The 18057-nt window shown below is 51.3% G+C and overlaps 1 protein-coding gene and 1 pseudogene across 4 annotated transcripts in view; one reads left to right on the top strand and one right to left on the bottom strand.

Annotated features, from left to right (window-relative positions):
- Positions 1–17067, bottom strand: part of Rasa3 (RAS p21 protein activator 3) — an 84373-nt gene extending 67306 nt beyond the window's left edge. For 2 of the 4 annotated variants that reach the window (XM_013515439.1, XM_013515445.1), the window contains exon 1: positions 16757–17067. In XM_013515439.1, coding sequence (XP_013370893.1) covers positions 16757–17052 — 296 coding nt within the window. In that variant the 5' untranslated portion in view covers positions 17053–17067. Of the gene's footprint in view, positions 1–11847; positions 11928–16756 lie in introns of those variants that run through there. The other 2 variants (XM_005373923.2, XM_005373928.2) reach the window with 2 other exon arrangements.
- Positions 1283–16749, top strand: LOC102011727 (annotated as a pseudogene).
- Positions 17068–18057: the final 990 nt, after the last annotated feature.

Here is an 18057-nt window from a genome sequence, read left to right as displayed (position 1 = left end):
GGGAGCTCAGGGTAGACCCCTGGGCCAAACTCCAAACCAGCTGGCAGGAGAAATCCAGGGATGGACAAAAGGCATAGCATACCCAGAGTAGGTGGGGTTCTCAGTGACACCCTGGAGGCCACATGACAAAAGATCACTTTGTGTGCTCACTAGCCACAAAGACAGAAAGAGATGGCCATGAAGAAGTAAGATTGGAGACTCCAGGTCTCCATTCCAGAGCTGCAGGGGTGTGAGCAGGGGTTAGATTTGGAAACAGTCCAACACTGCTGAGGAATCAGGATGGAGACTCTGCAGGCCACCCACAGCATACATATCAGGCAGAGACTGCTTTGGACAGCAGCGAGGCCAGACTGGCCAGTCCCACAGAGAAGGCGATGGCCCACAAAGGATGTGACATCTGGCCGATCCCATGCTAGGCCTGGGGCCACAGTGCAGCTCAGACCCAGAGGCAGGGCTCCATGGGACATTCCAAAAGAGGTTGGCAGAGAGAAACAGAGGAAGGCACATGGCAGGGAAGGCCTCCACAAGAATTTTCAGAACACAGGAGCAAAAGCTTCAAGTCCCCTTTGGCAGTGCAGCTATACTCCAGCCTCAGGCTCACATACCAAGAGGAAAGCTTGGGTGAAGGCCCCAGGACAACATCATACCCTTTGCACATCAGCCTCAAGAAAGCTCCTTACGCTGAAGCCAAGAAGCAGAGCCGTGCTCCCAAACTACTGTGTGTGTGGATGCTAAGAGCCACATCTCTTCCATGGTCAGAACACACCCCACCCTGGCCTGCTGGCCACTAATGCACAGACATGCAGTGGAGGAGTGCATGGAGGGCTGGCGGGCAAGGCCACCCCTCCCTGGGCATACAGGGTCACTCGGACCTTGGTCATTGCTTCTCAGATACATTTCCACGGACAGCAGTAGCCTCAGTCAACTCAGAGTGTCCAACAAGAAAGGATGGAGTGGGCTTTGGAGATGATCCTCAACCTTCAAGACTGAGCACCACTGAGGCACTGGGAGGGAAAATGCAGAGGCATCTCATGGCCCCAGCCCAGTGCAGCACCTGCCCCTGGGCACTGGCCACCACTGCCACACAGTTGCTATAATAAATATCCACCCTTCATAAACTTGGGCAGGTTATTTCCTTAGAACTAGAATATTGATTTACTCATAGCCTCATAAGAACATAGTTTTAGAGCCCTTAAAAGAACTATGATAGGCTTCCAGGAGAGTCTGGGTGCCTCAGTCACTTCCTGCTCACAGCACTGCCAGTGGACTGGGTGGCCCTTGGAGCCCATAAGCATGCAGGCCAGGCCAAAGCCCGACTGACTATGCGGTGGGAGCCACATGGGCAGCCATGGGAGCATCCACAACTGCTGTGTGCCATGATCATGCAGGCCCCAGGTCTCTGGCAAGAGCATTGTATCATCATATATCATCCAACATTCTGAGATAAAGCACCTCACCAGCAGGAATCCACTGTGACAAAACATGCTGCAAAGCACAGAAACTGGTGTGTTAGCCAAGACCTCCACTGACCATGGGACACTCATCCCAGATGATGTCATGAGTCAGCTGGCCCTGTGTAAGTGAAAAAATCTCACCCAATATAGTTGGCTCTTGAATGGTATTCCAAGTACACATCCACAGGCAGAGGACCTGGACAAAGCTTATCAGATAGACAAAGCAACTAACCTAAATGTGTCCTTTGAGGTCATTAAGCAGTGTCCCACTGCTTGCTGGATTCATTGAGCCAGTGGCAGTCTACAACATCAAATTCAATCTTCCCAAAACTGTGGGCATTGATGATCTGACAGGAGAGCCTCTGATTTGACGTGAGGAAGATAAACCAGAGACAGCGATCAAGAGACACAAGGCTTGTGAAGCCCAAACAGAGCCAGTCCTGGAATACTACCAGAAAAAAGAGATGTTGTGTTGGAACCATTCTCTGGAAGAGAAACCAACACCACCTGGCTGTATGTATATGCTTTCCTACAAACAGAAGTTCCACAAACAAACCAGAAAGCCTCAGTTACTCAAGCATGTGTGAATTCTTTGAGAATTGTTTTATTTCTATTTATGTTATTCTGGGTATTATTAAGGATGTGTCAAATGAATAAAGTACTAAGATTGATCTTTTGAAATTGTCTTGTATGTTTTATCCATTTATCTTCTACAGGTGTGCAATTCAAAAACCTCAGACATGTTGAAACTTGTTTTAAAAGAGTAAAATTAAAAAGAGTGATTGGTAGTAATCTTTTTGTTCTGTATTTGATAAATCAAATTTTCATAATTTTCTGGAAAAGTAAAATAAATCATGTCATTTGGAGAAAACATCATGAGGCTTTTGCATAGAGTGATATGCCCCCTAAAAGACATTTTCTAGTCCTGTTGAATATGATTTTATGAGACACTGTATCTATAAAGTAGTTTCCTCACATAAAATTACACAAATAAAAGCAACTGGATTTATAGATCTGCTGCAAGATGCAAATTCATTGTTGCCTTTGCACTAATAAACATGTAAGCTAGCCACACACACTGTATGATTTGGTCATTAGACATATCTTTGGTTTACTCTGAATTTTCAATTTGGTATAGCAATGTATCAATTAGCATATAAGAAGATACTTTGGGTTATTTCTTTGTGAAAATCCATGTGCGCTGAGGGATATGATTTAGGTCAGAAATAACATAATCAAATTCTTAGATCAGCACCAACACTAAAGGAATTTTCAATGCAAAATATAAAGTCAGGTTTTCAGATGTTACTTAGGTTAAAAAATATAGGATCTACTTGTCCATTTCTTTTTCATCCAAATGTATAATTTGCCTTGACAAACAATAAATTATAGTACAAAGAAAAAACAAGCAAGAAAAAACTAGTGGCACAATGTAAAGTAAGCATACTTTGTTATTAAGGAAATTATAAATAAGGAATTCCTGGAGGAGATTCCCTTGACATTAATATACCATGATTAGTAAACAGGTATAACAATGAAAAGAATAGATATAATAGGTTAAAAGAACTAGGAAAATAACTGAGTTCCCTAAAGGAGATCTTTACTCCTGATCAAAGAAATGGATACCTGCTAGTGTTCTCTGTAACCCTATGTCAAGGAGAGAACTTTGCTGGTGTCCTCTGAGCAGCCATTGCAAACCCTAAATCCTGTTTCCCTAGTTGGCAACAAGGATGTATGCTCATGTGTTGTGGCCTGGTGGGAAGTGGGACAATCTGAGAAGCAGAGGAGAAACCTGTCTTCCCAAGCAAATATACAAGCTGTTAACTGCCCATTTTATTCCAAGTATTTAAAATACAAGTGTCACCCAGTGGTTCTTATGTATTGGGGGAGGCACTTATTTTCCTTTTCTTTTGATTTTTAAAAAATTCATTGTTGATCTTTCAAAATGGATCAAGGCTTTTTAGAAGGGTAACAGTCACTCTAGTTCATTCTTTATAAAACTTTTATAATGCCTTATTTGAATGGTAATATTGTGTGCTTCTAAACATGTGAACTACCAAACTTATGAACTATCACTAGGTTATCAGGTATATATGAGTTTCTACTAGAATATGGAATTTAAGTACTGTGGACACAGGTCCCACAGGGGGTGCGGCAGGAGAGGGAGCAGGTGTCCTGTCCACCTGGCTCCCCAGGCAATTGGGCCTCTCAGGGTGAAAGTCAGGGGTTGCTGGTGTCACCTAGTGGTCACTGTCCTGCACCTCCCCTAGGTTCCCCCACAGCCACGGCTCTTTGGCACATGCAGGACAGATCTTGGCAGAGTAGCCTCTCCAGCAGCTGTCTTACAGTTGAACCATGCCCAGGTTAGCTGGTGGTGTGGCCTGGTGACAGGTCCCAGGGTCTCAGCAGCTGGTGGCCCTTTTGGGACCAGGCTCAGCCAGGGTTAGTTCTCTAGCCTTGGCCCCCTCCCCCCAGGCAAGTCCAGTAAGCTTTGCTGGGCAGCACAGGATTCATCTCCACAGGGCTCTGGGTTAGGGACATGGCAGTTGCTGAGGGGCACAGAGAGCTATTTCATAGTCCCACATGGGGTCTAAAGGTAGAGGAAGGGGAAGCTATGAGTCCATTGTGTCCTGTGTGAGATCCCAACTCACTGGATTTTCTGGCTCGAAGACACACAGGCACAAGGCTCAGAGGATAGACACCCAGGCAGAAAGTCAAGCTTTGCAGGTGGAATCTGATCCCAGCTGTCCAGCAATCTTGTCACAAGTAATAAATAAGTAAGGAAAAACCAATGTTGCCATTTCCTCCTACACTAAAATTGCCACTGAGACTTTAAACCTGGGGCCAGCTCGAGCTTTGAATTTGTGGTTCTTGGGAGGGGACGGCTGATTAGAGACTCTCTGTGGTCAGTCCTCTGAGCCAGGCTGTGCTACCCCCTGTAATCACATGGGGCGCACCCATCTGTGCCTGCTTTGCCCAACACTGATGGCAGGGTTGCCAAAGGGTGGAGGATTCACTTGAATAGCCCAGGGACTTTTGCCAGGTGTGGAGGTCCTACAGCCTGAGATGTGAGGACCATCTAACTTCACACGACTCATGGTGCCAGGCCCAGGTCTGGCAGAGCAAAAGCCTGCTCCTATGGCATCCACGAGCCAGAGACCCACATGTCTGGAACCCAGTCTTACAAACAAATCATGTTTTTCTCTATTTGAAAACATTTTAATTACAAAAGTAACACACTCATTGTAGCCGGTTAGCTCCACAGAGGCACATTTAGGAAACACCAACCTTTCCTCCTCAACCAGCCCCAACCCAGAACCACACAGACATTTGGCAGACACTTGTGACCTGTCTCTGACCACACAGCTGCACCAGGGACAGAGGTAATCACAAAAGGGAGGAGGAGAGTTCTGAATCAGACTCTGCTCTTCAAGTAGCATTTTCCTCTCTGCAGCTCACAGCTACATTCCTCTTGAAGGACCACACTGGTTCCAACAAACTCTGAAAATGAGAGAAACATGGTAACAGCTGTCGTCTGCATTCCACACTTGCAAAACAGTGATGTCAAAGACAGGCTGGCCACACGGGGCTCACTGTCTCCACAAACTGACCCATGCGTCCATGTTTCAAGCAACACTGAGCTTGGGCTGGGGCCCTGAAAAAATATGACATCCCTGGTCCTCTGACCCATGCTATGCTGTTAAAGTTAAACCACAGCTTTATCTGTGGAGCTTAAAATGAACTTCCTCTGGCAATGCTCTGACTTTCTCTTCTGGATTTCCTGAGGTTTCCTTTATTAGACTTGTGTCCAGAACTATCTTGGAAAGGGCTCTGGGTATCTCAGCTATGTGAAGACAGGCAGATGAACTAATCAGCATTTCCTGGCTCTGACAGCCTGTGCTCCACCCATGAAAACCAGCCCCATTCACTTGTAAAACCATCCAAAATGGGCCAGGGCTCACTTACCCTCTAATAGATAAAACGTTATTCTCATGGTCTTTCAACTGCACGAGTTAAAATGAGGTGAACCCCACACCATATTTTTAAAAAGTAATTTGTTTCCCTTCATGTGTCATCAACCTTCATTTGTTCTCATTCCACAGTAAAATTTAAGAAGCTTTTAGTGTCCATATGCAGGCACCAAGACACTCTTCCTCTGGCTTCTACTTGGAGGTGATTTCTCAGCAGCCCCTTATATGAGGAGAGGAATAGCATGAAGCCAGGAGACTCGCAGTGCTTCTGGTGTCTGTGTGCCGCCACAGGGTATGGATAGAGCTCAACACCAAATAGGACAGGCATAGTACTGCTGTGTGTCCTATTCAGCAGGTGTTTTTGCAGCACAGCCACATGGGTTTGGTTTGGTTTTCACTACACCTGTGCTCTACTCTAGTGGAGAAGGTAGAAGCTTCCTACTTCTGCTGTACTTCCAGGGAAAATGCCCTCTCAGGATGTGTGGCTACCCCCAGCTCTACTTCCTGTCATTATGCTGCAGCAGACAGATGTATCTGCTAAAGTAAAACTACAATGAAGCCTAAGGTTACTCTTGGTTAATATTTCACTTTAAGTCATAACCAGCTAATTTAGAGAAATCTGAGCAACCTCTTTGAAGAGAAGGCTTGGGCTTGGAAGCTAACCTATGGCAGGGGAAGACGACACTCTGGGGCTCCTGGGAGGCTGTGGTGGAACAAGTGGGACCCCAAAGCCCAGGTCTGACACACGAAACACGTCACACAGCCAGCAAGAAGCCCATTGAGCCTCTCCTCTGAGTTATGACACTTACCCCAGGCTTGCCTGGAAGAGCCCAGGGATCCCACACAGGTGCCAACCATGCCTCTACACCTCTTTCTGCTCACAAGTCCCTCAAAGAGGACATCTGACCACAGCACCTCATTCTGAGTGGGTTGTTCTTGGAGGGCCGCCTTTTGTCTTGTGGGGTGCTGGACAGCACCCACCCTCCACTCAAGGGACATCGTGGTACCCACACAGTACAACAAACAAAAGCCCCCAACCACTACTCACGTTGTCCAGGGGAAAAAACTGCCTGGTCCAAAAATTTCCGCATTTAGGAAAAGCTGCCATCTAGACATGGCCCTCTCATGCACTGGACTAGCAGCTGACCATGGCAGGTTCGGTTTCAGCTCAGCCATCACAAGGTCAGTGAGCTGTCAGACAGGATGGGGCACGAGATACCCAAGGACAGAATCTCACAAGATACCAGATGGCCTCTCCTCCTGGTTTCCTGAAGATCTTGACAAAACCATGACTTTCAAGCCCACCTAGCAATACCACAAGTGGGGGGTGACCATCTGGTGGCTGGTGAGGGAGGCAAAGTCTAGAGAAACCCTGGGGAAGGGGAAACCCCACGGACCTGCAGGGCACCCAGCCTCCGCTCTGATGCCTTCCCTAAGGACTGCTGTCCTGTTCTACCCATCACTGGTCCTCATGACAATAGGCACCTTGAGGGAAAAGACAAAGACCAAACACAGGTGTGTCTGCAACCCTGGCTCTGATTTATCCAGGGGACTGCAGCTCTGAAACTCACAGGCAGAACCATACAACAGTAAACCCACTCCCACCCCTCCAGACCTGTCCCTGTCCCCCATTGTTCTGCTTTCCTGTAGCAGTACCGCAGCTGGAGGGATGTGAGGGCCCTAGTGTGGGACAGGTACTGCTGCCACGCGGGGAAGTGGGTTTCCTGTCTGCAGAGCAGCGGAGAGGAGAGCCATCTCAGGATGGTGGACCCTGGGCAGGAGCAACCATGAGTGGGTTTACATTCAGTGACAAAAGCAAAGTGTTATTCTCAGTCAACAGGGAAATCACAGATCACCAAAAATCAATCCTGAAAATACAGTGTTTCATACTTGTGCTGAGTCTCCAGACTGGAAAATGCATCAGACACAGCATGTGTTTGCTTGCACATGTGCACATGCAGGTATTTGTGTACATGCATATCTGTGGGGTACACGTATAGGTATGCACAGCAATGTGTCCACCATGGTCAGATCTCCTGTAGCAGAACTGAGAACTCACTGTTCCAAAAAGCCTGCAACACCAGGTATTAGTCTCATAAACACGTGGCCATGCCAAGAAGTTCCTCTCATACCTCCTTGAGAAGCAAGGCATGTACTTTTCCAGATTTCCCCACTCCTGGCTGTCTGTGGGGCGCAGGACACATGTGAAGGTGAGACACATCCACAAGAACAGTACTGAGACACCAGCCCCTGCCTGTGTCCCTCACACTTCCAACTGAGAACACTGTGGCACTCTTCACACAAAGCCTCAGAAGAAGCTAAACCCAACCAGCATCTGTGATGCATACATGTGGAAAAGCAAAAGGTTTTTGTCATTGCCTTTGGTGACCTTAAAAAGTCACCTACCTCAGACTGATATCCAGCATCTGTCCCATACCAAGTCCACCCAAAATTCCAACAGAAGAATGCACTGCATGGCATCTGCGCAGCACCATGGTATGTCCTACATTAGAGTAAACAAGTTTCCCAAATAGCTCTGAAACCTGGCATCTGTAAGTGATGCCTTGCACGGTAGCCATGGTAATGCTGGAATTCTGAGGAGCCAGCTCAGGTGACCTGCTTGCTCAGGACCCCACAGAGCCCTAGAATTATCAACCAGACCAGCTCCCATGGCCTGACTTCCTCACTGAAAACAGGCAGATATATCCACTTAACACACAGCAATCTGCATTCACAAGCCACTGGTTCGAAATGGCTACCAAGAGGGAGTCACCCAGCCTGAGGCTGGTGGTGCTGCCTGTGTGGGTCCTGAAGAGAAGGCAAGGCATACCTCTTGGGGCCTAAGACCGTCTGTCCAGCCCTGCCACCCGCCTTGAGTTCTGCACCTGGGAAAAGCGCAAGGAAGGGAGAAGAAGCATCCCTGGAGAAAACATGGAAATACACTCTATGTACAAGGACTTTAAAGTCAAGTCACTTGGCAAAAACACAATGAGAAGTGGTTGTTTTCTTCTTCCCGCGAGGCCCTCATTTCCACTAAGGACATGCTAAACACATTCCTGGGGCCAAGGCCGAGAAACTCTTTCTCCAAATGTTGAAGGCAGCGATGCCCAGACAGGAAATGATGAAGGGCGAAAGGAATGCCAGCATCCAGACGGATGGGACAGCTGGGGAGCCAGGAAACCATGAGGCCTCCTGCTGCCTCCGGTCTCCCCAGGGAGGGCCTGCTGGGCAGCCACAAGAGCACCACTGCCATGCCCCTCCCGAGAGCACCAGGTCTCCCTGGATTTGCACCCAAACTCGGCCTGGATGAACAGAAGCTCCCCCATACCAGCAACACAGTTACAATGGAGGGAATTCCATCCTCTAATTCTAAGACAAGGAGCACCTGGCAGCTCTAGGATCCCAGTCCACATCAGTCAGTAGCAGCTCATGTCCTCTGAGCCTTGGTCATTTCCTACCGTCTGTTGTGACTTGAACTCTGCCAGTTTCTCAAGCACATAGCCTAGGGGGTTGGTTTGGTCTCTGATTATGCCCGATAGCCACTGAGTGTATAGGTTGGAAACAACAAGGGGGCAAAGCCACAAAGAAAACTCCAAACACAAAGTATAGGCCTAAAATCAAAATGTGTAACAAAAACACAAAATATTTTTTTAAAAAACACAGACAACCATGGGAACCACCTGAGAATAAAGATCTCAAACTGTGGAGAGATGAAGGCAGGTGCTTCCAGCACCGGGGCCAAGGTGACCCCAGCACATGCACAGAGTCTGCCAGGGTCAGGCCACATCATGGGTGTGTCAGAGCCTCAGCTTCTGGGGAAGAAAAGGAGAGCAAAGACTGACTGAGAACTGTTTCAATCACAGCAGATCTTATATGCCTCAACCCAGCAGGAACACAGTGAGCCCCCCATGCGCACCCACTGCTGCACCGTGCAGACCACACAGCCTGTCATTCTGACAGCCTGCCAAGGGCATGCACCTGTGTGTGTGCATGTGTGCATGTGTCTGCAAGCAGGCTTGCAACCACATCGTGAGAGGATGCCTCATAAGATGGGAAAGACCTCCAAACTAAACCCCAGGGGTATAGCATGGCAAACATCCAAGGAAAAACTCACACCTCACTTCTCCACATTCATCAAAGGTGCCAGGCAGTGGTGAACCTGGGCGTGCACCCAGGAGCCTCTGGGTGAGCATAGAGAAACATCTGACTGTGTGTTCCTAGGTTAGAAGTGTTCACGGCTATCAATGTTATTCCTGTAACTGGGCCACACAGATGTCCCAGAGGCTCACAAGTAGGGTTCATTTGCCTTGAGGTTTCTTCTTCCTTCCTCCGCACCCCAGCCTATGGCCACATCCTCCCTGCAGGGACCCAGTTGAGGCACATAGGCTAGGGCTCTGCCTGTGGGAATCCTCTGCTCAGAGGAAGATCCAGGCAAACCCTTAAATCTAGCAGTAGGAGTCTCAGGGATCAGCATAGAGGACAAGATGGTAGTGTCATTCCCAGGCCCATGATGGGCACCAGCCTTGTGCCAGCCCAGAAGGGCTTCCAGAGAAGCCAGGAGGGGCCTGGAATTCCCCAGCTGAGCTCACATCCCAAAGCCATGGGAAAATCACCATCCCACCCCAGGCTATGAGCAAGAATCCAGCAGGGCCAGGGCCCCTGGGATGTCACACAGATGAGTTTTCCGGAACTAGCTCCTGTTCCTGGACCTCTGTTAATAGCCCCATGCCCTTGTCTGACCCCAGTCTTGGAAAACCCCAAACACACCAGAGCCAAAACAAAGCAGATACCCAAAGGCAGAACCACCCCCAAATGCCCAAGCTGAAAAGCTCCCACTCCATGCCTCTACCTGCCAGGCCTTGCCCTGTTCTCCTGCAGGCTTTCCCAGTGCAAGGCCATGACTGGAGATGAGAAAGGGCCTCATCTCTACCAAGACGAGGATGCCAGAGGGCAGGAGTCAGGCTAAGGTCAGAAAGAGTGCTGCCTCAGGGTACCATACCTGTGCCCTGGTCTGCAGGAACCTGGGGGTAGCTGTAAATGGGCCCTCCCTTGGGGACAGTGCTCAGGAGCTCTGATGCTCAAGATTCACAGTAGGACAAGGTGCATGGGTGGGAGTGATGCTGAGTCCTGGCCTCTCTTACTGCCTCCACAAGCCAAGAGCACCAGTTAGCGCAGGGGTTACCACCCTCCTGACCAAGCCATCAAGGCCCCCCACACAGTGCGCTGAGGAGGAAGGGCTTGGTGGGAAGCCTTGGCTCCCATTCAAGAAGCAACTCAATAACACACAGAAAAAGGGCCACTCCTCAGAATACAAAGACACTGTCATCATAGAACAGCATGGCACTGTGGCCCAGATCTGCACACCATGGCTCTGCTGCAGCAAGTGTGACAATGGGAAGGCCGCCTTGCCTCTCCGGGCCTCCAAGGAGGTGCTAAGAATATCTATCTGTGCAACTGACGTGACCACAGACACCACACTGCCTCCTTGAGGCACCCATGAACCAGTGCTAATACCAGGGCAGGGGGCAGGCAGAGAGGGCACAAAATCTAAGCAAACCTTTCAGGAATGGGGAGAGAACCACAGAGCTGAAGAGAGGAAAGTGAAATCTGTTTTCTCAGAAGGAACAAAATCCATGCTCAAGAAAACCAGAGAGAAGACTCTGGGCTACAGGCAATAATCTCCGGGCACTGTCATGGTCACTCCTTGGACCTCCTGGCTCTGAACAAAGACAACAGGAACCTCACACAGAAGCCGAAGCTGGTCCAGCTCTGGGCACAGATCAGCCTGTGGACCGATCAGCCCAATTCCTGCAGCTTACCTAATCTGCCTGCTTCTTGCCCTTCTTGGAAAGCTGAGGGCCAGCCACAACGGATGCCTCAGGCACCCTCAGCCTGTCACTGGCATTTACTCTGTCTCCACTTCTGCTGCTTGTTCACATAACTGCTGGATTTTGCTTCCTGCCTCGCTGAGCTCTAAATGCCGCAGAGGCCCGCAGTCACCACTAAGTCCCACCAGCTCCTGTGCCCATGTTCACAGGACTCTCTCCTCTTGTTCCCTCCCAGCATCTGAGGACAGAAATCCACAGCCTCCGAAATTCACCTGTGTACCTTCTGCCCACGTGGGCCCTGGGGCTGACTCCAATCCCCACTGAAACCAGCAGCTCTCAGACAGTCCACCTCAGCCTGCCCACTTACTGGAGAGTTGCTTGCTTTTACTTTTGCATTTGCATAGGTAGAACTCAGATTTATTACAAAAATTAAGAGAACAAATGATTTCCAATTATACTAGAACTAACACCTATCTATAAAGACCCAAGCCATGTGACATCCACACACAATGCATAAATCTCCCAGAAAAGCCTCACCAAGTGTGGTCAGTCACCCCTTCCTCACTGGTATTGCCCTGAGCTGCACTCACCTACCTTCATGACACTCAGCCACCTTGATTTTCAAGGAACACTCTCAAAATTTACCCCTGACACTGCACACAGCCACCAGCAGCTCCTACTCTGCTATGATGGTGTCTAGGCAACCTGTCCATCCCCTTTCCAAACACATTCAACAATGCCTTCAAAACACAATGTTTAGCCGGGCATGGTGGCACATGCCTGTAATCCCAGTACTCAGGAGACTGAGGCAGGAGGACTGCTCTGAGCCTGGGCTACATAATGAGTTCAAGGCCAGCCTGAACTACATATGAGACCCTGTCTCTAAAAAAATAAATACACAATGTTCAACACCTTCAGCAAGAAGCAGGTAATTCACTTAGTTTGTATGTGTGCGTGTACATATCCGTGTGCATGTGTGTGTATGTGTGTGTATGTGAGGTTTATGTACTCAGTTGCTTCACAGAACAAGTGCAGTGGTCCATTCAAGTGACCCCAACCACAGGTCACCTCGGGCCTCTACAGCCCAGGCCAGTGCCCAGCTCACCTGCCTGCCAAATGGCTGCGGTGGGCAGAGGCCCTACTTGAAGAATCACCCCTTCTCCTATCCTTTCACCCTTGGTGAGTGAGGCCAAACCCCAGGCTGCCCAACCAGCACTTTACCCTCCTATCCATGCACATGGCCTGCAACCCCTTCCTCTCCTCTTGGATACCAGCTGCCTCTTGTCCACAAAGCCAAGCCTTCTCTCTCTCTCTCAGCCTTCCACTGTCTCCTACTCAGATGGAGGTAAAAAGGTAGGTACTCCTCTACAATGACTGGCAGCATTGAAAGGGGACAGGACCCTGGTCCAGCTCCCTCCCATTACCAGTCGGCCTGAGACAGGTTGTATCCTGTGGGTCTCTCTTCCTCAACGTCACTATCAAGAAGTTGTCAGAATTTAAGTGAAATGAAAGTGTACATGCAGGACATTCACTTTAAATCTAAACCTCCATTCCCATGCACAGCAAACCCAACCCCTTCCCAGGTGGAATTGGGAGCAGCTGCAGCAGCCACACTGGGTGGAGCCTTCACAGCTCCCACAGTGGTGGCCCAGCCAGCTTAGCTCACAAGTCCTTAGAGATAAAAATAGCATGAGCTCCACTGAGCTTGGTTAATGGAAGATCCAAGTTAATTTTAGCATCAGAGAGATCAGGAGAATCTAAAATCTCTGATGCCAAGGACCACGCATGGCCAGCACGGTCAGCTCCTCCTTACACACAAACATTCGGGAAGTGGCAGGATTACTAAGGCCACTGCCTGGATTTGCAACACCATTCCTCTCTAGTCCAGCCTTGGTTGGGGGGGGGGGTACCAAACACACACACACACACACACACACACACACACGACACTGCCAAGAAAATCATTCTAACCTGTTACAATGGACCCTCCTCACCTACAGGCCACACCTGTGTGATCCTCACAACATCCCTGGAACCTGCACATTGTCACACTGTGAGGAGCAAGCCAGGCTCAGGTGATGTCACGTGCAGAATCTGAGCCCTGAGCTTCCAACTGGAAGCTTCCCCGCTGCCTGTCTTAGGATTCTGCCTGGTGGCCATCTACCCATTCTCTGGTCTCTGGGTTCTTCCTACTCTGGTTGAGATTTTGTTTGCCATCAGGCAATAGAGGGCAGGGGCTGGAGGCAGGCCAGCCCCCAATGGTCTGCAACACCTATGTTTTACTGAATGAGAGGAGTTGCTGCTATTCTTCACAGCCAAGTTCTAACCTCCTAGTAAAGGAGCATGAGAGCCCTATGAACAGCAGGCACTGAGATCCAGGAGAAGGACAGGAGCAGCCACAACCACAGAAAGTCAGCACAGAGACGAGAAGGAGGCCAGTCCGGCTCCCCACACCCTCGCACAGACTTGATGCTACCCCTACCTCCACAGAAGAATGAACAAAGTCACAACCGTTCAAGAGAACTTTTCTCCTAGAAGGCAAGCTAGGCCCAATAGAAATACCTTTGTGTACTGTTCTTCACTAAACATATCCATCAAGATAAGATGGCACTTGCATATAAGAGCAAATGTTGTGCAAAAGGACAATGTGAGTAGGAAGTGAAGCTATGCTGCAAGGCCCAGGGAGTATGGGGCCGACTGACGCACTGAGCAGAAGAGCCCCATCTCAACAGTTCCCCATCACAGACCTTCCGGACCCCAGAGCTGGAACCACACACTTCCTCAACACAGCAGCCTCAAGGAAGCCCCGGCCAGCCACACGTGATGCAGAGGCACTGCCATAACAAAGCAGTAATTGTTCCCAAAGACACAGGGCTGAAGACTTACGTGTATAGAAGAACACATCCAAAATAGCCCTACATCATTTAAATGGAGAAGCAACAGATTCTTCAAGACAAGGACTCCAAAAGGTTACAGTACAAATATTTTATTTCTATTTGCCTTTTCTATGTTATCCCACTTGCAAGTTGTGGTAGGAACAAGAAAGACAAAAGAGAAAGGGGGAGACTCTTACCAGCACAAGTTCCTAAACATGAATTACAGAAGCCAAGGCCCCAGATCTAAAAAGAGTTTCGGATACCCCCTGAAATGATCTGTTGTTTTTCTTAGCAATGGACAGTTTTCTTTCTGTCTCTTTTTGGGGGGCAGGGAGAGGCTACTCCTGGATAGCATTGCCTTGAAAATCCCCACTGGATAAAGCAGTGATTACCTGGCTTTTGCAGGAAAATGAGACTCTGAAGGAGAAGATGCTTGCCTTGGATCATACAGCAAGGCACAGCAAGCTTGGTGCAGAGCCAGCTTGCCAGAGACAGAGCTCCCAGCTGAACAGCAATGAGAGGGACCGTGTGCATGTGTGTGATATCAATGCAGCGGCATGGGACATCAGGCAGGCAAGGCAGGAGTGGCCACACACCACTCCCATCTGAGAGCCCTCCTCCACTCCTGTCCTCAAAACCCACATATTAGGCAGCAGGCCAACCAAGGCTGACTAAACCTCAAACCAGCTTTCTACAGTTGCCTTCAGGCGCCCCAGCCAGGCTTCAACTCAGCAACACCTTCCCTGCTCTAAGCTCAGACACAGGAGGGTACCTCACTCTTCTGTGTACAACTGAGCTAACTGAACGCCCCAGCTACAGAGAAGATACAGGTTCCCTGAGGGCAACTGGGATCTCTCTAAACCAGAGACAAAGCACATTCAGGAAGCAGGGCACCTTTAGCACCTCCATCCACCTCCCCAAAATTCAAACACTGCCCAGTTCCCACATGGACTTGGAGGTAGCAAGTGTTCCATCAACGGGTGCTTCACTCACTCTCACTCCTTTAATGTGGGATACAAAAGCAGGGAGGACAGCTTCAGTAGGCAGCTTCCTCCCAAGCTCCATTCCCTGGGGCACAGACCACCAGAACAGGGGTATGGACTGGTTCTTCCGATGGGCCAGTGAGTAATGTCTTGGATGCTCCGGGCCTTTTCTCATCCTCCTGCCTTAATTACCATGCCATTCTGGAAACAAGTAAATCCTCCTTGTTTCAACACCAGAACTCTTCCTTGCCTTTCATGCCACGGAGCTGGGCTGGGGTTGAATGCATGGACTGAGATGGGCAAGATCCTGACCTGGCCGCAGACAGCCCTGGGCACTGGGCTCCTCCCTCAGCCACACCCACCCCGGCCCCTCCTGCTCCCCCCATCGGGGAGGCTTGGACTCCTCGGATTTCTGACTCCTCACTGGAACAGGAATCTTGGCTGAAGCCAACCCTCAGAGGAGTGGACTCTCACCTGCCCAGGCAGGGAGGGCACTGTGCGGCACTGTGAGGCACTACAGGTAGAGCAAGGTGAAGTCCTCAGTTTTAAGCTTACAGCGGATTCCAACTCCTTGAACAGAGTTGCAGGCCACATCCTCGGCAGTGCTTCAGAGCCAAAGCCCAACTGTCTCCGCAATGATTCAAAACCAAAATAAAGCCTACAGGAAACAACACTCTGGAGTTGCTGGAATTCCTCAACTAAGGACACTCGACAGTCGCTGCTACTTCCCCAGCCCTTTCCCAGTTCAGTGGAGGAGAGGACCTCAGGGCTTCATCCAGAACACTAGCCCCTCCCAACATAACAGGTTTTCACCTTGTAGTAGGCACTGACAGGTAAGATGCTCTAGTTAACGAGCTTGTTAGCGATCTCCTATAGTATAGATACAGCAGCTGGAAAAGAAAATCCTTCACACAAACCAGAAAGTCCTCCAGCTCGCTTCCCTGGGAACTCGCGGGAATCCGCTTCCACTTCCCTTCTTCACTCTGCCGCCCCTTAGCCAGACCCTGAGCAGGCCAGGAACTGGATGGCCACCCTGTTGGCCAAAGCTCCCACACAGTTCTCAATGGATGGGGGAGGGGGTCACCGCGGTGGCGGCGGAGCAGCCCGCACACAGCGCAGCCCAGAAGGCCCCCGGGGACAGGGTGGAGCAGCTGGTCCACGCTCGGGAAAGGAAGTTTCTGTACCCAGTGGACAAGGGAAAAGGGAGATTCAAAGAATCTTCTGCCGGCAGATTTGTCCCCTGAAGTGTAAGCATGAGCTCCCAGACACTCACACACACGCATATGCAAGCAAACACAGGAGTGCGCAGACCTCGAGTGACCCCGGCACCTGGACACACGCAGCAGCTCCCTGCACCGCTGCACACGCTGACACACGCAGGCAGCCCCCGTGCACCTCTGCATTAGAGGACACGCGCAGGTAGCCCCCAGCACCCCTGTACACGCATATACACGCAGGCAGGGCCCTCGGTAGTCCGGATAGCTGCCCCTTTCCCGCAGCATCCCCTCCCCACGGTGCCTCCGGAAATCGGTCCCGGCACAGAGCCCGAGGGGAGCGGTCCTCCGCAGAGCCGCGGAGCCGTGGGCCCGGCCCGGTCGCGGGGGCAGCGCCACCGCGCGGAGGGCTCCGCCGTCTGACACTCACCAATCTTGATCCTCACGCTCTGGAAGACCCGGAGACCCTCTTCCTCCACCGCCATGCTGCACCCACGCCTGCGCCCGCACCCGTAGGAGCGGGCGAGACTTGGCCGGAGCGCGCCGGACCTGGGTAGCGGGCCCTGGCGGCAGGGGCTGCGGAGCACGGCGGGAAGGCGGAGCCCGAAAGGCCGGGGGCGGAGAGGCAGATCCCGGCAGCGGAGCAAGAGCCGCGCTGCAGGCCCGCGCGCTCCCCTGCAGCTGTCCAGCGCCCGCGCCTCGGGCCCCGCCCACACATCCGCCCATTGGCCGAGGGCGTGGGCGGCGGTTGGAACCTCCACCCTGTGTCCCCCCCCACCCCTCTATTGGTCGAGGTACCAAAAGTAGGGGGGTATGGCGCCCCCACCCCCTACCTCCCCACCCCCCACCCCCGCCATCAGGCCCAGCTCCCCATTGGCCGATCCTTGAAGGGGCGGAGTCTGCCGCAGAGGCGGGATGGGAAAGAACTCAGCCGGAGACGCCGGGCGAAGGACGCTGGCCTGCCCAGCGGTCGGATGGCCCCTAGGCAGTGATCTCGGCTCGGCCTGGCGCCCTGCGGGCTGGCCCGAGCGTTCTCTTGGAGCCCCGCTGCTGCCGCGTACGACCCCTATCCGCAGACTTCTCTAGCGGGGAGACAAAGGAAAGTCTCGCAACAGCTTGGGATAACTACAGGTTCCATGGGAAAACTTGCTTTCGAAATTTGAAAAGCAACATCAAACATAACCATAGAACAAGAACAAGTTCCCCGCCCAGTCTCAGCCCCTAAGGAGCCTCTACAGAGCGAGCAGAGCCGGAGGCGAAGGAGAGCTGGGGTCAGCTGACACCTCGCCCCTACCCCGCTGCCCCTCTGCGCCCCAGGCCCATCCCCAGGGCCTTCCGCGTGCCCGCGGGATTTAACCAGGTTAGAGACGCGTCGTCTCCTCGATGGCGGCCCTGGGCTCCTGGGCAGTGGTGCGGAGCACCCGCGGACCCTTCCTTACCCCACCCGACCCTCCCTCCACATGGACAACCTGAAACAGTGGCCCCACTCCTCAGCTCTGCAGAGGACAGGCAGGCCAGCCGCTGCTCTGCCCTTCCTCTAACCCCGCAGCTTCCTCGTGACCCTGCACCCAGGTCTGGAACCCTTATGAGGCCAGGTGGCTGCGGAGGGTGATTCCCTGAGCAGGGTGCGGCAGGGGAGCAGGTGGGGTCCTGTGGGAGGAAAGGCATTGGCATTTAGGGAAACTGATTCCTCAAAGTGTGGAATGGCAGCTCCCGCTGAGGGCAAGACAA

Source organism: Chinchilla lanigera, unplaced genomic scaffold, assembly GCF_000276665.1.
Source record: "Chinchilla lanigera isolate Chin_1 unplaced genomic scaffold, ChiLan1.0 scaffold00003, whole genome shotgun sequence".
Lineage (NCBI taxonomy): Eukaryota > Metazoa > Chordata > Mammalia > Rodentia > Chinchillidae > Chinchilla > Chinchilla lanigera.
Note: the sequence above shows the minus strand (reverse complement) of the source record. Positions and strands in the feature narration are given on the sequence as shown.